This window comes from Pelecanus crispus, chromosome 16 (assembly GCF_030463565.1).
Source record: "Pelecanus crispus isolate bPelCri1 chromosome 16, bPelCri1.pri, whole genome shotgun sequence".
In the NCBI taxonomy this organism is placed as follows: Eukaryota; Metazoa; Chordata; class Aves; order Pelecaniformes; family Pelecanidae; genus Pelecanus; species Pelecanus crispus.
The window spans coordinates 1,719,151-1,738,331 of record NC_134658.1 but is presented as its reverse complement, the minus strand read 5'-3'; the positions used below and the strand labels follow the sequence as shown (position 1 = coordinate 1,738,331).

The following is a 19,181-nucleotide window of genomic DNA, read 5'->3' as shown; positions in this document are numbered from 1 at the left end:
TTGAAGGTAACGTGAGAACACAGATCCCTTGAGCAGGCCCTTAAGCAAACAGTCCCAGCCTGTCCCGTTCTCTAGTTGTTAGCCTCTTCCTGGCCTCATATCATGTTCTCTTAGGAGCTGCTCTGTTCATTTGGTAAATTAGCTATTTTTCACCTGGAGAGGTAAAGCTTGAAATGCCTCGTGTCCTGTTAGCTTAACTCTTATTGTAAAAAATCATGTTTTATGTGTTGTCAGAAGGAGTCTGCAGGGAGGAAAAGAAAATTATGGCATTTCAATATTTTCCCCAAAATAATTCTGCTTACATTTGTGTAGGTTTGGTCTGTAGCTCTAGTAGAATATTACCTCTAACACTAATAAACTTTCTGTTAAATATTTTGATACTATATTTTCCTCTCTTTATTTTCCAGGGCAGGGAAACCACCACCTGGCTTACATCTGGATGTAGTCAAAGGAGACAAACTCATTGAGGTATGAAAATAGGTTTTGTATGTGTTTGGTATATCATATATATAGGCACCAGCAGTAGAACATCTCCCAGCATTTTCCACACTTACTCATAAGTATTTCCTTTCTCTCTCATACTTTCATCTCATTACTTTCAAATCAGTTCGTTTTACTCTGAAACTTCAGAACGAAGTATATTTTCCCTTGCCTGTATTCTAAGGCTGTCTCGTACTATGCAATGCTTCCATCAGTTATCTTCTGATTGGATGCACTGTTTGAAGGGATACAAAACCGCAGTGCTCAGCTAGCAAACAATGACACTCTGATTCGTGAACATTAAACCTGTCCTACTAAGAGAGAGAAAAAATAAAATGTTTATAAGGGAAACTCGATACTTTGCAGAGACTTTATTTCTTGCAAACTTAATTTTGGACCAAAGTTGACATTTTGTTCCCTACAAGATACTTTTATAGGAGGTATCAGACTGCAGACAGAAGGCACCTTGTCTTAGGAACTTAAGGAGCAGAAACTCAAATAACACGGGGAAAGAAATCTCAAATACAAAAGAGTAAGAGTAAAAACTCTTCACTTTGTACTGCTTGTTTGAGATACTTGTCAGTTTATTTTTTTATTTTGTTCTCTAGTGAGGTTAACTAGGCATCCTGTATTTTATAGGATTATTGTCCTGTCCTACAGTATGAACTACAGTATGATTTTTCATTCCATGTTCTAGATCTGTGAACAGTGTTGTGATTAGCACAGATACAATGAGTTATTTTTATTACAGCAAAGGGATTTGTCTGATATACACAACCTTATTCTCTATTTCATATTTTGTCTTATATCACACTAAAAGTAGTAAATAACAAAAAAAAAAGGCTCTTTAGCATAGTTGACAGAGAGGACCCAAGCCAGCAAATGTATTTTAGCTGTGGAAAGACTCCTAACTTGCAATTGACTGAAATGGAGGAATGTTTCTGGGCAGCAAAAGTTTGCAAAGCTGAGCCAACTTTTCTGAATAGAAACATGAAAAATTAAGAACTCGGTGTTAGATCAAGAAACATTTAGGGACCTTAAAATCTTGGCTGGTTTTTAATGTGTGCCACCACAGGAGCATCAGACAGTATTAAGTGTTCCTTCTGGTGTCTGGCAGGAGAGATTTACTGGTTAGAATTTGGTTAAGTTACCAGAATATGCTTTGCATAGGAAAGCAGATAGAGATGTCACAAATAGGTATCTGGCAAATAAGCTTGTGTTTTCCCAGACCAGAAACCAGTAAAATGAGGCTTTTCTTTATAGTCCATTACTGTTGGTTTTACACTGTTTTGAGAGAGTGCTCTCGCTCTGGATTTAAAGACACAGAAAATGGGCAAAACCAGTCTTGACCTAAAAGACATCTTTGCTCAGCCCTAATTTGAAAGGAATTAGATACTAACGTACATTTACTGCATCTTCAAAGTAGCTCATACAAGGCATGGCCGAGTTGGTTCACACCTGCTACTTGGACTACGTTGGAGCAATCCTTCACTGGCTCTTTCTAGGCACTGTAGCTTTTAAGCCCTTTGCATTGCGTTTGTCTTCAAACAATGGGCCATGTATTCTGCTTCTCATGGTACTGTTACATGTTCAGAATCATTTTCAGAGATCAGAGAGCTGTAGTAGGACTGCTTCTCAGCTCAGCCTTCTCACTACCCGTCCTAGCAGCAGCATCTGGGGTAAGGATTGTACTCAGCACTGGGTCTTCCAGTGTTTCTTTGAGGCCGTGTGATGAGATTCAGCAAGCTAAGCCAAATGGCAGTGACTTCAGGTTTTTTGGTATGTGCCAGGTGGCCAAATGTACTGCAGCCTTCCCACCTGGGAGACTTACTCTATGAGATGAGGTTGTTTCTTGTCATGTTTCTTTTGGATTTTTGAGTGTGGAGAGAGCTTTAGGGTGAAAGAGGTTATATGGAGCTCTCTGCTGAATTAATCCTCAGGTCCTAGGCAAATCTATCATGGGAGTCCTGGTCAGGACTGAAAAAAACGCAGCAAAATGCCATACGGAAGCTGAGTTTGCAGCATTGGTTTTGGCAGTGGATGAGCAAATTTGGTGTTGATAAATGACAGTCAGGAATATCATCCTGGTGGTGTCAGACTCTGAGGCTGTGCTGCCCAAAGCTTTTGGATCTACAGGAGGCCCAAGCTGGCTTTGTAAGCCTGGGGTCTCTGTCCACATTGGGAAGGTAGGTGGTACAAGCATCCTGATTCCCTCTTTCTACCATCAGCTCTCTTGATAACCTGAAAGAGGTTCTTGTTGCTGTCATGCAGAGCACTGTTAACAGCCATTGCTAGTTCGCTGTCCAAGTACTCCGAGGTTTGGTAGAGGATGTGATCACACAGAGGTTACAGAATGACTGTAGAGTTTGTGTTTTACCACCTGAATATCTGATGTTGGCTATCAATGTCACTGAGATCAGTGAGGTACAGCTTGCCTGCCATGCAGTGTGTAATATGTGTGCTGAATGCTGTGGCACGTGGTGACCCGGCGCAGGCACCTACGTGTGTAGCACAGAGGTCTGGCCTGCTATCGTACTTCTGTCTGCTGAAGTCAGCAGAGCTGGCTTGCGGGGGAAGTTCTAGCAGACTGTTCCACGTAGCATGCCTGCCTGCGTGTATGCCTTGCACACTGTACGCAGGTGAGGACTTAAGTCCTCCAGACTGTGGTGGTTACGTGAGACAATGTACTGTGTGTATGTATGGGAACTGTGCAACAAATTAAGTGTTTGAATGTGATCCATCTGTTTCCCTTTTTGGTACATATGAATCATAGAATCATTGAATGCTTTGGGTTGGAAGGGCCCTTTAGAGCCCACCCAGCCCAACCCCTGCAGTGCCAGGGACAGCTTTAACCAGCCCAGGGTGCTCACAGCCCCGTCCAGCCTGGCCTGGGATGTTGCCAGGGATGGGGCCTCCACCGCCTCTCTGGGCAACCTGTGCCAGTGCTTCACCACCCTCATGGTAAAAAATTTCTTTTGGCAAATAGTTTTTTGGTTTTGTGTCTTACGGTAGACAGCAGTGACCAAGAAGGAACATTCTTAAATCTTGTGGATTACTAAGCACTTGATACTAACCGAGCCATCCGTATCCCAGGTCTCGTGCAGAGGTCTGAGGTACACCTTGTGATTGCTGGGTCTGAAAAGTGCAACATTAAAACAAGCCATGAAGTGTTTAAGCTCAGTGTATAAAGGATAACACCGGGTTATAACTCAGAGGCACAGAAAATTTTGGAAACATTTTCTTGAAATAAAGGCAATAAAATTATTTTCTCTGATTTGTTGCAATAGTTCCAATTTATGAATTTGTGTCTTTGCAAAATCTCTTTAAATGTTGTCAAGTCAGAATGGTATTGTTTTGTGTGTAACGGGTGCAAATGAAAACTTATGGAACACTTCTTTTGCTTTCAGTTGTGGACAAGAATGAGAAATTATTGGACCAATTTCTATGGTACTTGAAATCGTAAGATAACTGCTTGCAGAGCTGAGCACTGAAATGTGGAGTAATGAATCAGCTTCTGAAGATCTACTTGTTTGTATCAGAGTTGTGTTTGCACAGAATTTTTTTTTTTTCAAATACACAAGAATAAAAGGAAAAGTTAGTGCTTTCTTGCAAAGTCTTTCTTGCAAAGAGTGGAATCATAGAATTCATTAGTATAAAGGTATTGAATTTAGGAAGACTCAAGAGTGCTGAACTGAATGAGTAAGGTATAATACTGCATAATACTGGACATAAATCCATTGCTATGAAGTTGAATCCCCAGAAAACCTAACCAGCATTTCTCAAAAGATGTATTGGGACAAACGCTGTGGTATTCACAGATCAATAGCTGGATGAAACAACTGTAATCTTAAGGGGAAGTATCACTGAGACTAATGGAATGATAGGTGTTGATTAAGGCTTGCAGGGAAAAGCGTAGCAAAAGTACGTTAGCATGAAGAATGTATAGGGAGGAGACTGATCTATTTACAGGTGGAATTAAAAAAAAAAAAGAAATAATATTCAACCAGAAAGGACTGAGGAAACCATATGCTAGTTTAAGCTCTTTGTCAGTGTGTTACACTTTCTGGTTAATTCTGAGGGGAGGGTCTTGTGAAAACCAGTATTTGTAAAGAGACAGAAAGTGATAATAAAGTAGCCAGGTGAGAGCAGAATCCAGAAGACTCTTTCAGTATATCGATTTCTTGGGTTTTTTGTCTGAATTATACTGAGGCCTCGGGGTATGCTATTCCCCACCAGACACAAATAGATTCAGAGGAGACACCTGCATGTTTTAAATGTCCCAATTGGAGGAAAATCACTTGCATTTTTTGCATTTGCACCTCATTTGTCACCAGATAATGTACTTGAAGGTGAATTGCTAATGAAGCTGTGATTCCTGTCTTATCAAATGAGATGTGGACTCCAAGAAGATTTTTTTTTTCTTTTATATAGTTAAAGTCTTAAGTATTGGCACTTTTGTGCATTTTCTGCCAGCCTGTGTATCGCTGAGGATACTGATGAAGTTGTTGTGCTGTTTGTTTTCCCAGAACTTCTTGAAATTTAGTGTCTTGTAGTGCTGGTTGAAATTGTCCACTTGGTTGAGAAGTTATTTGGTTTAGTAGTGGGTGTCAGGAGCTGATGGATATGCACACAGCTTGATCACCTAAATCTTGTTGTTTTAAGAAAGCAGGCTAAAATAGGTAAGTCAGTAGATTTCACAAAGCATTTACTCTCATGAAATCATGCTTAAAATGTATACGTTGAGTTAGTTGGGAATGAGACATTAGCAGATTATTACCTAAGGGACCAATTAATTGTAAAGTTGTCATGATGTATACTAGTGTGGAGTTGAGTTGTTCAATTATTTCTTCTAGTGACCTAAAAGAGAGAATAAACATACAGAAATAAATTAAGTACTTATTACTGAATACCAGATTGCGAGAACTTGCAGCATGGGGGCTGACAAATGTTCAGCAGAACAATGAGAAATCCAACGTGGAAAATGTAGAACACATCTGGGGGGAAAAAAAAAAAAAAAAATCAGTGGGGAAGTGACATTTGAATGCAGCAGTGCTAAAAGCCTTGAAGTTCATAATTGGTGGGCAGTTAAATAGATGTAACTTTGCCAGGTGATTTGTCGTAGAAAAAGAGGTCCATGTGATTTTTATGCTTGCAGGTAAGGCAGAGGAGTATAAATACTATGTCTTATTCCAAGCTGTCTCTTTATTTTCTGTATGACTTGGTAGTGCCACGGAATAAGTAACTGTCTAGGTGCTCATTGTGTCAGTCTTTCTGATAGCTCAGAAAAAATTGCAAACTACCTACATGTAACTAGTCTGATACATTAGCTCTTTCTAGCTGAGCATGTGGTTTACACAGCTGGCAAAACTGAGGAGCAAACAGCTGATTGATGTGAATGTCACTGCTAGGAAGGGAGGTCCTTCCTCATCACACAGCCCTAGTGTGTGTCATCCATTGCTTCGCTAGAGCCAGCTGGGGTGCGCATCTGACTGAAGGCAAACTGATTCAGTCCACTAAAACAGTAGTAGACTAACACAGCAAAAAAGTGCTCTGCAAGCTGAAAACTTTGCTCAGATGTGTGGGAGAGGGTTGTATAGCTGGGAGTGGAAGGAGGGAAAGGGAAGAAATCCTCGTGTCTAGCAGGCAAAGTGTTCATTCAGCTCAGACCGTCTCATGAAAGCAATGCTTTCCTGAACTAAGATCTGGTTTTTTCTGATGGAAAATGTATTATCAGCATTTCCTTGATCATGCTATTGAAACGTTGTGTGGGCTTTGGTAAATGCTTCAAAAAGCAGGAGAAGCCGTCTGTTAACAAATCTGTAATGCATTGCCAGCCTTTGACTTGTGCAGCTGGAAGCAAGAAAACACAGGTTAGATTAAGATCTTGGGATACAGTGAAAAAGAAGGCTGCAGTGCTTAGGTACATCAGGATTTAGGCGCAAGGCGTTCCTTTTAACAACATTGTTAGTAGAAATATGCTGTGTATGCTGTAGGACTGTGTCAAAATGTTCCTTTGCTTTTCAGAGATGGTTTATGTAACTGATATTACAGTATGTAAGATCTTGTTTGAAGAAGAGGTTAGAACTAGGATGACTTAAGAAGAAATGCCTAAAATTAATGGCTTACTTGAATAGGCTAATACAGATTCATATCACAGTACATATTTGGTATAGTTTTACATCTTTATTACAAAGGTCTGAAATCTCCTGTATTCTCTTCTGTACAGAAATATAATTCTGACGTTCTGTATCGGACTGGAGATCATTTAGCATAGATACCTGGCTTAGGCAAGGCCCAAGGTCATGTGCCTCGAGGAACGTGTAAAAATCATTGGAAGCAGGTGTGAGAGAGAATCTCTTGTATGACAGAGTCTCATGCTTTGAAGAGTTATTGTCCTTCCCAGGCTGTCTTGTATTGGCTGTTAAAGAAGGGAATAACTGGGACTCTTCCGTGTTCAGCTGTTCTCATTTTACAAAGAGAAGATTTGAGTTTCTGTACTGAACAGTGTCAGACAAAACTGAAATATTGATTAGATGTTGATGCTTTGTTTTGAATTTGCTCTGTTTATTTATGTTCTTGGATTTTTTCAGGAAGATCCGAAAGATTATAGGAGTCTAATATGCTTCTCTGTTTGATATTCTACCTCAGAAACTCATCATTGATGAGAAGAAATACTATCTCTTTGGGAGAAATCCTGATCTGTGCGATTTTACCATTGACCACCAGTCTTGCTCTCGGGTCCATGCTGCCTTGGTCTATCACAAACATCTCAAGAGGGTTTTCCTCATAGATCTAAACAGCAGTAAGTAGTGTGACATTTAACCAGATAGAAGTACAATATTTCGGTGCTTAAGCATTTCTGAATCTGAGACGCTTTTTCTTTTTTTTTGTTGTGGTGTTTACACTGTGTGGATAGATGACTATAATCTGAATTAGCATCCTAGTGAAAGATTGGCAAGGGTTAGGAGCAAAGGAGTGTTTGCTCCAGTCGGCTTACATCTGCTTCACTTGGTGTTTAAAACAACATTTCTAGACTAAGAGGCTAAGGGAGAGGGGGAAAGTGACTTGGCCTTCCCTTCACAATTTTAATGAAGGTTTCTCTTCTGCGGGTGGTTTCCCCGAGATCTAAAACGTGATATACTTTTTCTTCCACTGATGGAATGATTCCAGACACGGTACGTTGGGACCTACAAGAATCCAGAAAGTAAATGGTGTTTGTCATTTATTTCCATGACGTTTTGAGGACTTCTGATGTGTGTTATCTTAGCTTGTGAGATGGTAGGTAAAATGTACGTAGCTAATGTTTTCAGCAGAACCTCAGTGACTTGTATCTTGGAGCAACCATGTCCAGTTTCTGAACTTCTCAAGACTTGAATGTGAATACTGTGAGCCCAAGCTGGTGACTTAACAGACTATTTTGCATTTTGATGTTATCAGCACATGGCACATTCTTGGGTCATATCCGCTTGGAACCGCACAAACCCCAACAGATACCCATTGACTCCACGGTTTCATTTGGCGCTTCTACACGGGCATATACTCTGCGAGAGAAGCCTCAGACGCTGCCATCAGCAGTTAAAGGAGATGAGAAAATGGGCGGTGAAGATGAAGAGCTCAAGGGCTTGCTGGGCCTGCCAGAGGAGGAGACAGAACTTGACGTGAGTACAATGGCACATTGTACCTAGATGGCATTTCCAGCTGAACGGATGGCATTCCCCACTTGTTTGCTGGGGTTCCGGTTCTTAATTTCTTGGCCTTGAAGATAGTCTGAGGTGTCCATCTCGTTCTGCCATGATAAGCCTGTGATCATGCTGCTTCCCAGAATCAGTGAGCTAATAATCCGTCTATTCCAATGGCCTTCTCACAAAGGCTTGCCAGGGAGTACATGTTCTCCAACTAGCATTACCCCAGGTCTGGGCTGATTTCCCACACTGTTCCTCATGGCCAGGTAACAGTGAATGCTGCCCTGTTTCCTACAGTTAGCTAGTGAAGAGGGAGAAAGCAGTGTGTGTGGCGTTCACAGGATTGTTGAGGTTGGAAGGGACCTCTCAGGATCATCTAGTCCAGCCCCCCTGCTCAAGCAGAGTCAGCTAGAGCAGGTTGCCCAGGATCGTGCTCAGTAAAGTCCTGAATATCTCTGCAGACAGAGACTCCACAACCTTTCTGGGCAACCTGTTGCAGCACTGGAGCACTCTTTTCTTCCTAGGGGTCTAAAGTTGAAGCTAAACAGTGTGCTGTTGATACGCACGATCACATGATTAAATCAGACTTCATGCACTAGTTGCTTAAACTATTTCGTGTCCAAATTTGTCATTAGAACCTGACAGAGTTTAATACAGCCCACAACAAAAGAATTTCCACGCTAACCATTGAGGAAGGGAACTTGGATATTCAGAGGCCAAAGAGAAAACGGAAGAACTCCAGAGTGACATTCAGTGATGATGATGAAATCATCAATCCAGGTAAGTATTTTGCTTTAATCTTTAGTTGAGTATGTTGATTTAGTTGAATCTTTAGCCTTTAAGGCCCTCTTTCCAGTATTCTCATAGGGATTACCCATGGCTGCATATGGATAAGGAGAACAGAAATTTGGCAGTTAATATTTGGGATATGCTATTTCAGAGAAGCTGCCGCATGTCTCGCTTATGTCTGTGACCTCTCTCTGTTTCTTCTACCTGTAAAATAACTGCATGATTTGTGCAGGACAGGGATGTCACACTCGGCTTCATTCTACAAAATTCTGTTGGATTTTGGAAAGATCTCATGGGTCCAAAAGGAGGAAATTCTTTTAAATTCTTTGCCTTCTTTAGAATTTAAATGGGAACTGAACGTGTTAGTTTTTCATCTGTCTGTTAATTCTTTCCTTACCTGTTGCCTAATGGATATTTGTCTCAAGCTAGAGCTTTTTTGCTGCTTGTCTGCATATCTGCAACAAGTCATTCTCATTCAAAACGATGCTTCTGAAGATGTATCCAATTCCTAAATAGTCATTTTTCTCCCTTAGCTGTTTTATATTAATGGCAGTCCTATTAATATTTTATATGTGTAATATTCCTATTAATAAGAGTAGCTTATTAATGAATATGCATTTTAAAATACAGTCTGCAGCTAGTTTCATTTGGCAGTGTATGCCACCTAGAATAACTATTTTGATTTACAAGGTTATGCAGTTTAGTTTTCAGAACATCCTAATGTAAACAGCAGCCATTCACATTACAAAAAGGGTAATTTTTTCAGACTTTCAGAGACTCTACACTGAATTCTTCTGACTCCTCCTTCAAGGTCCCCTAAGGACTTCCAGGGCTAGCTGCTGTGCCTTTGAGCTTGTGCAGTGCCTCAGCAGCAGCAGCTTTCAGCCCAAACTCCAGTCTGTCTGATCAGTGCAAACTGGCCGTTCATCTGTCCCCTTTCCCCGTTCTCCGCTGAGTGGAAGCCTTTCTTACCACAGTATCTGATGAGCCCACCTTGAGACAAAGCCACTAGGTGTCCCCTTAGCTCCCCTCTTTGTTTGGGCATGCTTGTGCTTAGCGAGAGCTGCTAGAGTGCTGGCTTTGAGAAGAGAAGGTCCACATACCAATTCTTCATACCGGTTCCTTTACCTGACAGATGTTCTATCTTTTCCTGTATTCCTACTGAAAGCTTCACTGTTCTTGCCTTTACAGAGGATGTGGACCCTTCTGTTGGGCGTTTCAGGAACATGGTACAGACAGCAGTAGTCCCTGTTAAGGTACGGAGTAACTCCCAACTTTCTAATTAATACATTACATTGATGAACTCACTTTGAGTTACATCTTAGAAACATAATGTTCTATGGTGGAAAGTGTTTTATTGTTAAGCAAAAGTTGTGTTCGTGTTTCACAATTGTCTTTTTTTTAGCAGATTTGGCCATTTCCCTTCAAATCCAGCTTTAGCTCTTCTCTTTAATAACACGTGGGATCAATGGCAACTTTTTCCCCCAAAAAAAGAAATGCTTTCTAGAAATTCAGTATGGTAGTTCTAGGCATCAGTTAAAATTGTGGGAAGTGTGGAAAATGAAAAGGAAAAATAATAGGTTGTTTGTTTAAATACTGTAAGTGCTAAAGACTTCATAAGGTTGTCTACTAGAACTAGCAGGGTTTAGACTTTGCTCCAGGATGAGTGTGCTGCTAGTGCTGTATTTAATTTGAATATGCCTAGGAGCAGGGAAGATTTATAAAACTTCAGGGTAGCTAAGCAACAGTGTAATAGCAATTTTGCTTGTTGCTGGTATACACTAAATAATGTATGTGGAAAAGGATAATTCTGCATAAACCCCAGGCTGCAGGAGAAGATTCAAATGATCAAGAGCTAGACAAAATCACACAAGTGATCTACAAGTTGCAGTTTCTTACTGTGGGGAAAGGAGGGTCTGTGTTACTGACTGAAGACCTCCTTGGTCTTGGGTTCAGGACAAGCTCAAGACTGACAAGGATGTGCAGGAAGTAAAGAGGTGCTCAGACCTGATCGAAGTTAAACCTGAGCTTCAACTCTGTCACCCCTTCCTGCATTGTGCATCTCTAAGAGTTTATTATTAAGTGGTTTTCAAGGAAACCCAGAAGAAATCTTCTGGGACAAAGACTGGGACATCGTCTGTAACCACTTCATATGTGGCTGGTCTAGGTGCCTTTTTGGGGAAAATGACGTTGGCATCCAGTTTAAATAGATTGCTCTTTTCATGTATTTTTAATAATTCTTTAAATACTTCCGTCTACAGAAAAAACGTTTGGAGAATCCAGGCTCTTTGACCACAGATGATTCTGCATCACGACGTATGCAAAACTTTCCCTATAGTGGAGGATTATATGGTGGTTTACCTCCAACTCACAATGAGGCAGGTTCCCAATCGCATGGCGTCCATGGGACAGCACTCATTGGTGGTCTGCCAATGCCCTACCCCAATCTTGCCCCAGATGTGGACTTGACTCCTGTTGTGCCCTCAACAGTTAACATGAACCCAGCTCCAAACCCTGCTGTCTTTAATCCTGAAGCTGTGAATGAACCCAAGAAGAAGAAATATGCAAAGGAGGCGTGGCCGGGCAAGAAGCCAACCCCTTCCCTACTGATCTGAGTTGGGTTTTGTTGAGGGAGGGTGGGAGTTACGAACTCCAGAAACTGTTTATGTGCAGTATCGTCTTTTTAAAATTTCAATGTCCTAACCAGATGTAATACCAAGATTGGAGAAGTGAAATATCCTTTAAAGATGTCTTCAAACGTTTTTATATGTCTCTCTAAAAAAAAAATACAGTTCCCATCTCCTTTTGAACCAAAATATCTGGCAGCCTTTTCTTAGTCATTACTGTCCCCAGAGGTCTTTACTCTGAATTTTGATCCGTAAGTTGAAGGGGCAGAGTCATACAATTTAATTATCGTTTATGGCATGACCCTGCAAATTCGTGTATTTAGGTGTCGTGGTTACTATGAGTAATGTTGTTCCTGCTGGACTTGCTCATAGCAGGTCAGCTGTATCAGAAGTGAATGTTTGTGGGGCCAAGCCTTTCAGAAATCCCATTGGTATGAGTTCTAAAACTTGCAAAATACAGGTCAGCTTTTATTTTTTACATTTTCAAAACCCCACCAATGTGGGGCATTATCTTTTTGTTTTGTTTGGCTACAGCTTGTTTTAACTTCCACCTAAAACACTACAGCATCCCATTAGCTCATGAGAACATGGAGTTGAGATGGACGAGAAATAGGTGAGCTTCCTTAGCTGTGGTGCAGTATTGTACGATGGAGTGCTGTGTGGATGGATAAATGTACATGTGGACGGATCTGAGCTTGTGTTGGCACTAATGGTAGCATACAAGCATGGCAAGCCTAGCAGCGTTTGGTGGATAGGCACTATCTACACTGTACAAACAATAAACAAAGTAGTGTCGACTCTCTCCCCCGTGATAACTTAAGGTGGAGTTAACACAGAGGAGAACAGTTTCTTTTATTGGTGGCCCTTTTAACTTAGTTTCATTTTTATTTGCAAATGGAACTTGTGAGCTCGGAGTATATGTGAGATGCAACAAGACACACATAAAAATGAGCAGCCATCAGCAGTGTCAGAGGACTTGCGTGTCTAACAACTAAAACCACAATCTGCACGCTATTCTGGCTGCTAGTAACAGTGGGTAAGAATTGAATGCTACTTAAAGCTAGAACATGAATTCTCAGTAGAGAATCTGCCTCGCCTTGAATAAAGCAGTGCACAAGTTGGTTTCATAATACTACATTTTTTGAGTACTTCATCACTTTTTCCCATTGAATAAAATGAGAAGCTTGATTTGAATTGTTGCTCTAGCCCTTCAAATCCTCGGTTTTAGATTTCAAAATCCGATTCATGTGTATTCAGACGCTATGTCTTTACTTTAGTCAAGGTAAGGCCAGAGCTCTGTTTTTCTTAGGTTTACTCTGGATTTTTTTACATTATATAATGCAGTTCAGCTATGTAGTCGCATTCCTTTGTTGTTTGGGGCATTTCTCCAGGAAATGTGCACTAAAATGATAGTAGTGTACCCAGCTGTTCATTGTGTACAGTACTGTAGCTACCTGGCTAAGTAGAGGTGTGAAAATCTGATGGTTGCTGGAGCAGTGCTGTGTTATAGTGCATCTGGTGTGCTGTATGCACTATACCTGCCTTGGACAGATGCTCCAAAATCAGTGTGACTTCTGCATCTGCAGAGTGATTGCTTCTATCATGTTCTTGAGGTTAAAATGAGCTAGTAGCTACCCCACTTACAAGAGCGATGACTTTAGAGACTGGTTGTTCTCCCTGCACCATCATATCTAGCTCAAACTATTATATGGATGAGTACAGTACCTGCTCCATGACATAGTTGTGCCGCTCTGTGTTTAGTTGCTATTGAATATGATTCAGTACTCAGACATTCTGCTTCCAAACACTCCATGCTGAGTCTTAAAATCTTTCTCCCTTTAGTTTTGCTTCTTTCTGGTATGTAGAATTTTCTTTTTCTAGCCAGTCTGCTTTATGAAGGCAACTCTTTAGGGTAAGACTAGTTAGGGCAAGTAAAAGCTGAACAGGTTTTCTTCTTCCTTTTCTTCCTATTTTTTGGTTTTGTTTTTTTTTTGGGAGGGGGTGGTTTTTGTTTTGGTTTTTTGCAAGTGGCTCTTTGCAAGATTTTTTTCTTGAAAAGGGAAGCTTTACCTCTTACTGTTTTTTTTAAAGCTCTTCTCCTCCACGGGTTTGAACAAGCTCTCATTATTTTAGAGCTTAGAGGCCATAGCTGGCCAGTACAGGAGGGGACAATATAACATCTAGGGGCTTTGTACAGAAGTTTGTACACTTGTGTAATATGTAATAGGCCTTTTCACACTTTCTGTTGAGCTTTTTACCTGTAACCTTTACTATGTTGTAAATTAAATGCAGATTTTGCCAGTTTGGAGAGTGTAGTGTGTTCGTTCCCAGTCTACACTTCTGCAGTTGGGACTGTACATTGTTTCGTGGCTTATTGAAGGATTTCTGCCATGGCAAAGTGCAGCTGTTGCTGCAGGTCTTGTTCTGAGTGGCTGACCCAGGCTGCAGCTCTTAAAGCTGCTCCAGCTGCTTTGCTTGTGACCTGCTGTGCTGCCTGGCGCTGCGGTGCGTTGCACTTTTGCACACAAGAGTAACGCTTAACAGTGGATTTTAAACAGCAGTCACCTTTGCTTTCTGAGTGAAGTTTTATCTAGTTCTGGCATAATCCTCTCTCTCTGCACAAGTTATACTTCAGAGCCCAACTTTGCTCTTTTCGTTGCCCAGCTTGCTGCCTCTGACCTATAGAGTGGCCGTGGGCAGTCTAAATGCACCATCCTCTGTCACACTGTTTCTCTGCAGCTTGTCCTAGGCTCACTGGGGAGAGCTGTAGTGAAAAACAGTAAACTGGTACCTGGTTAAAGATAACCGTGCTGCCTGCAGTGTAGAGTTGAGAGGGATTCCCAAACTTTGCTGAATTTAGTAATATTTAGGCTATAGATTAGTGTTTCTTCTCAATCCAGCAATATCCTTTAAGCAGCTGGGGCAGTTACATTTTCATTATGGTGCGTCAGCAGTTGGCTGCATCTTCGACATTCATGTGCAGGCTGCTGGTCTGCCATAGGCAGGTCTTGTCCCTGGGGCCTTCTAGGAGAGCAGGAATAGCTTCCAGCGCAGAACAGGTGAGTGTGCCAGCCGAAGTGTGCGCTCATGCAATTGTACCGAGTGCTTTGAAACACTCAGTGGCATGGGGAAAGAGCACAGTAGAGGGTTGGACTGGAAGACATGGCTTAAGACAAGCCAAAGAACCGGGGCTGTGTAATGGCTATTACTGCGCTCAGAGGTCAGATGTGTTTAAGAGGTTTTTTTCAAAAGCAGTCTAATACACTCAGGTAGTTTGTAGGTTTGATCTCAAAACTGTGTCTTAATCTAGCAGCAGTAGGTGAAGGGGGAAAAATGTTTCTGCTTTCACTTCTGCTCAACACCAGGAACAGCTCCTCATTCATACAAGCTGCGTATGTCACTGGGACCTGCCTGCTTGGTGTAGGGGACAGGAATGCTAATGCAAGACGGAAAGCATGAAGTAAGATTGTGGCGAGTTCAGGATAGACAACCATGTGTTTTGGGTCACAGTCTTCTAAACTAGCCTTCCTGGAAGGTCACATAACCAGTAAAGCATTAAGAGGTACCTCACATATCAGCATCACATTAGTGCCTGAGACTAACCATGATGCTTCCCCTGCCTCCTTCAGAGGTCTTGCCGGCTCCACAAAAGTAATAGCTTTCCAGCAGCATTGATGGTTGCTTTGGTGTCGTGTTTTGCTGCTTAGGAATTTCCCAGAACTGATGTCCTCTTCAGAGAAGCTTTAAGGGAGAAGCAGCTAAAGAGCCCGAATCATTGCTGTCCAGCCTCTTGTACGTAGCTGGCTGTCTTGTCATATATTCTGGCATATATCTGTGAAAGGTTTCAATCACGTTTGCAGAATGGTAGAGGAGGAGGAAGTCTTAAATACGAGATGTGCTCCAAGTACTGCTCTAGTCATTCTGACGCATCTTGCCACGACCCAAGTTGTTTCTGTCATCTTGCAAAGGCACCTAGATGGGCAGCTGCCTGCGTGTGTGCTGGCCTTTGAGGAACTGGCCAGTAATACTGGACTAGCCTAGCAACTCCAGTCATAGCTGACCGCAGAGGCTTTTCTGACTCCTGTCTCGGCTGTGATGGATCATTTCCTGCCTGAGGTTTCCCACCTACTTCTGGATAGGTCAGAGAGGCCTTCCCTTGCTTGAGCCTGGAGGAAGTGGGAGCAGCATTTCTCCTGGTGGGTAAGCAATGGTGTGTTTATGCCCGTGTCGCCCCAGGGCAAGTCCTTTCTGAAAGGAGGCACAACCAGTTTTCTCCAGTGTCTTTGTAGAAGTACTGTTTTTATAACTTGAAGAGGTAGCAGGAGCTCATTCTCTGTTAACCTCTCCCATATAGGCTTACCAGAGTGCTCAATTACTTTGGTAACAATTTCAGAATTCGGTGAAGATAAGGAAAATCCTGGAAATGGGCTGTTTAGGCCCATTAGTGGTTCCACAGCCTGATTCTACTTGGACACCTTAAGTAGCTCTGATAATTCTTGCTTGTTGACAGGTCAGAGAAGGTTTGTGCTCCACTGCAGGGAGCGTTACAAACCTTCAAGGTGAGGATGGCTCAGGATGAGAGACCAGTTTTGCTTGGATCCTAGCAGCTGATGTGATCCCCTGACTTCACATATCTTCTGTGCTTGTCTGTCTGGGGCCCTGCTTGTGGGATCACAGTTCCTGCTTCTGTTTGAGGAGCGCTGACATCCTGCATGTTGTAACGTCGGGCCCCCAGCTGCAGACAAACAACAGCAAAGTTTAGGACTTTGACAAGCAGTGAGGATGACTTGGGGACTGCCTAAAATATGCAGAAACTCCAGTTGTCTGTCTGGTGCCCTGCAAGGGCAATTTTTATGTTTTCCCAGTTGAGTTTGGACACCAGAAAAGCAGGTAGACAACTTTGCTCCCTGTAGCTGTTCATGATTGGTGTGGTTTTTTTTCATCCCCGTGACCTGAAGTGGGCTTGTTCAAGGCTTATTCCTGACTTCTCCATGGGAGCTTTTCTCTGTCCTACAGCACTCATACCTAGTTTGGCATTTGAATTTCTGCAAACCATTTCCAACAGACTTTTCATCTATATTTGTCCATGATGTTAACAATGGGTATGTTCCGCTCTGCTTGGGCAAACACACAACTGGAGGGGGGAAAAAAAGCAATTGCATTGTTTCCTGCCTCACTGCATGAGGCAGAAAGTGGCAACTTCCTCTGATGCAAGTCCCCTGCTCCAACCACTGTCCATCCTCGTCACCCTTGTTAGAGGCTCACCAGGGTAAGAAAGAAAACTGCTCGTGGGTCCTGGCTCACCCACCACCCTATTCTGTGCTCCATGGTGGTTGCTTGAAGTAGGAGGAGAGGATCCCTTTGCAGGGAGATACCGTCTCAGTTGAGTTCTGTATCAGATGCTGACCTTGGAGAGCATAAAGACGTTTCGTGTAGCGAGAGGTGATGCCAGGTTAGCCTTAGCACAGGGGTGGGTAGAGAATGGCAGGGAAGTGCCTGTGAGCTTCAACAGGCAAGCATGGACACTATCATCAAGGCGCTGTATGTGACCCCACAGGGCCATCAGGGCCCTCTGCTATTCGTGTTCCCTCTTTCTTGGCCTTTCTGCTGCACAGCTCCTCTGACTTTGGCAATGAGCTGGGTCCTGCTTCCTGGGATGAGCAGTTTTATCACTTGGTGCTCCGATTTCTTCTGCTGCACCTGCTGCTGAGTTGGAGCATCTCTATGCTGCCCTGCTGTCACAGGGGACCCCTCTGGAGGGGGCACCTGCTGGGCAGGATCTCCTCTGAATTGGACCTCGTGGAGGTGGCGCTCACAAAGAGGACCCTCAAGTCCAGGGAGCATGTGTCTAGCCTAAACCATCCTGACGTGAGGCTGTGTGGCTGATGTGGAAATATCTGCTGTGGGAAAAGAATGGTCTTTCCTCAGACCCCACATAGCGCATGCGTGCTGTGGGGAAGTGAGGGCTATTTGTGGAAGGGGATGGGCTGGTTTCGATGAGCGTGTGAAATAAAGTGGGAGTTCTCGGGGCCCTGCTGCGGCTGGCCTGTCCCTCCCCTCGTAGGCAGGCAGGCGGCACCAGGCTGGTGGCGAGCAGGAGGAAGTGAAAATGTTCCGCCCATTTATTCATCTCTGTGTTTGGGATGACGGAGCCCTGACGGGTTTGCTGCCTTTTTCTCCAACAGCTGCTCTGTTCCCGGAGGCATCGCAAACCTCACGGGTCTGCTACACATGCTTCTGGGTAGCTGCAAAGCAGCAACCTCCTTCACCCATCCGCTGATGAAATCGGGCTCAAGGCTAAGCTACCTCAGCTGTCCTTTCACAGCCATGCTCTGCAGCTGCAGTATCAGCATCTCCCTTGAGCATGTTTCTCTGTATTGCTCGCCTGCCCTGGAAATCAGGGGCTGCTGGACCAGCAGCATCCCAGAAACATGTCAGTGAGCAGAGCTCTGGGGAGCTGCACTGATTCTGGGTCTTTCCTCTGTGCCAGCTCTGCTCAGTGTTAGGTTATCACATGTCCCTGGGAGGAAACCTCAGCAAAGAGCAGACTTTGGTATCCTCCAACCACAACCAGCTTGTTATGTGACAAACCATGGCCTGCTGAGCTGTCTAGTTTAGGCCACTGCATGTTTCTAGTTCCCAAAGTGACCTTTCAGTTTTAGACATACTTTTCTATGACTGATTTTCAAACTAATTCCTTCTGTTCCCTGTCCCACTCCCATTTTCCCCAGACTGGTAGCAGAGCACAGGTATGCAGGGGTGGCTGTGGCCAGGCTCTTCTGTTTTGAACTAGACCAGCACATCATCTAGCAAAACCCATATTCTCTTCCTGCAGCTGCAAACATAGGTCTCATTTGTAGCAAAACCCACATTCTGGTTTTCCAGAGATGCTCACCACAACCAGAGTCACCTGTTCCCTGCAGAGAGGCCCTGGCATCAGCCTTGCCACTGGGGTTTCCGGCTGTCTAGGCACGTGACTGGTTCTTTAGGTCCTGTTTGGGAATGGAGGAATAGATACTTGGTGTGTTGACCTTTGCTGTTGGCTATTCAACTTACCCTGTGATTTCCAGAGCAATACATCTGTTCAGCTCCTCCCTGGACTCTGCCTTAGAGCAGCAAAACACTCCTGGAGGGACAAGCTCTGCAGGTTTGGGGGCTTCTCTCTGCTATATTGAGTTTCCTGACCTCCCATGGTTAGTCTGGTCCTGCCCTTCAGGGATTCTTGATGTTGTTTGATAGAATAAAATACACTGTCTTCCCAGCTATTGGTACAAAGGGCATTTCTCCCAGGTGCTGTGTCCCATTTCCATTTCATGATGATAAAGCTTGATGGCATCTAAACTTCTGCTGCTTGGGCTCTTCCACCCACTTTAGCTTCATTCCTTTAGTTCCACATGGGTTTGTGTGCTGCTGCCCAGCTGTAAATCTTGTCCCATTAGCACAGGCTCAGCATCTGTATGCCTTCTGCAGCTGAGCCTGCCTGGGACAGTCTGTCTGTCTAGGGAACAGAGTCAGCATCTTGCTGGCTCTCCCAAGAGGGCTGATACATGGCAGTTCCTGTATCTTTTCCTCTACATCCTCAGCCGTGCTCTTTGCTCTTAGA

At 43.2% G+C, this 19,181-nt stretch overlaps 1 protein-coding gene and 1 non-coding gene across 2 annotated transcripts; both read left to right on the top strand.

Moving 5' to 3' along the window:
* Positions 1–3,537: 3,537 nt before the first annotated feature.
* Positions 3,538–3,703, top strand: LOC142595068 (small Cajal body-specific RNA 1). The gene has a single exon (XR_012831689.1).
* A 4,333-nt stretch (positions 3,704–8,036) lies between these two features.
* PPP1R8 (protein phosphatase 1 regulatory subunit 8) lies at positions 8,037–11,596 on the top strand. The gene is made up of 4 exons (XM_009489442.2): positions 8,037–8,138; positions 8,798–8,942; positions 10,143–10,207; positions 11,213–11,596. The coding sequence occupies exons 1-4, from the start codon at positions 8,073–8,075 to the stop codon at positions 11,564–11,566; spliced, it is 630 nt and encodes a 209-aa protein (XP_009487717.2). The 5' UTR covers positions 8,037–8,072; the 3' UTR covers positions 11,567–11,596.
* Positions 11,597–19,181: the final 7,585 nt, after the last annotated feature.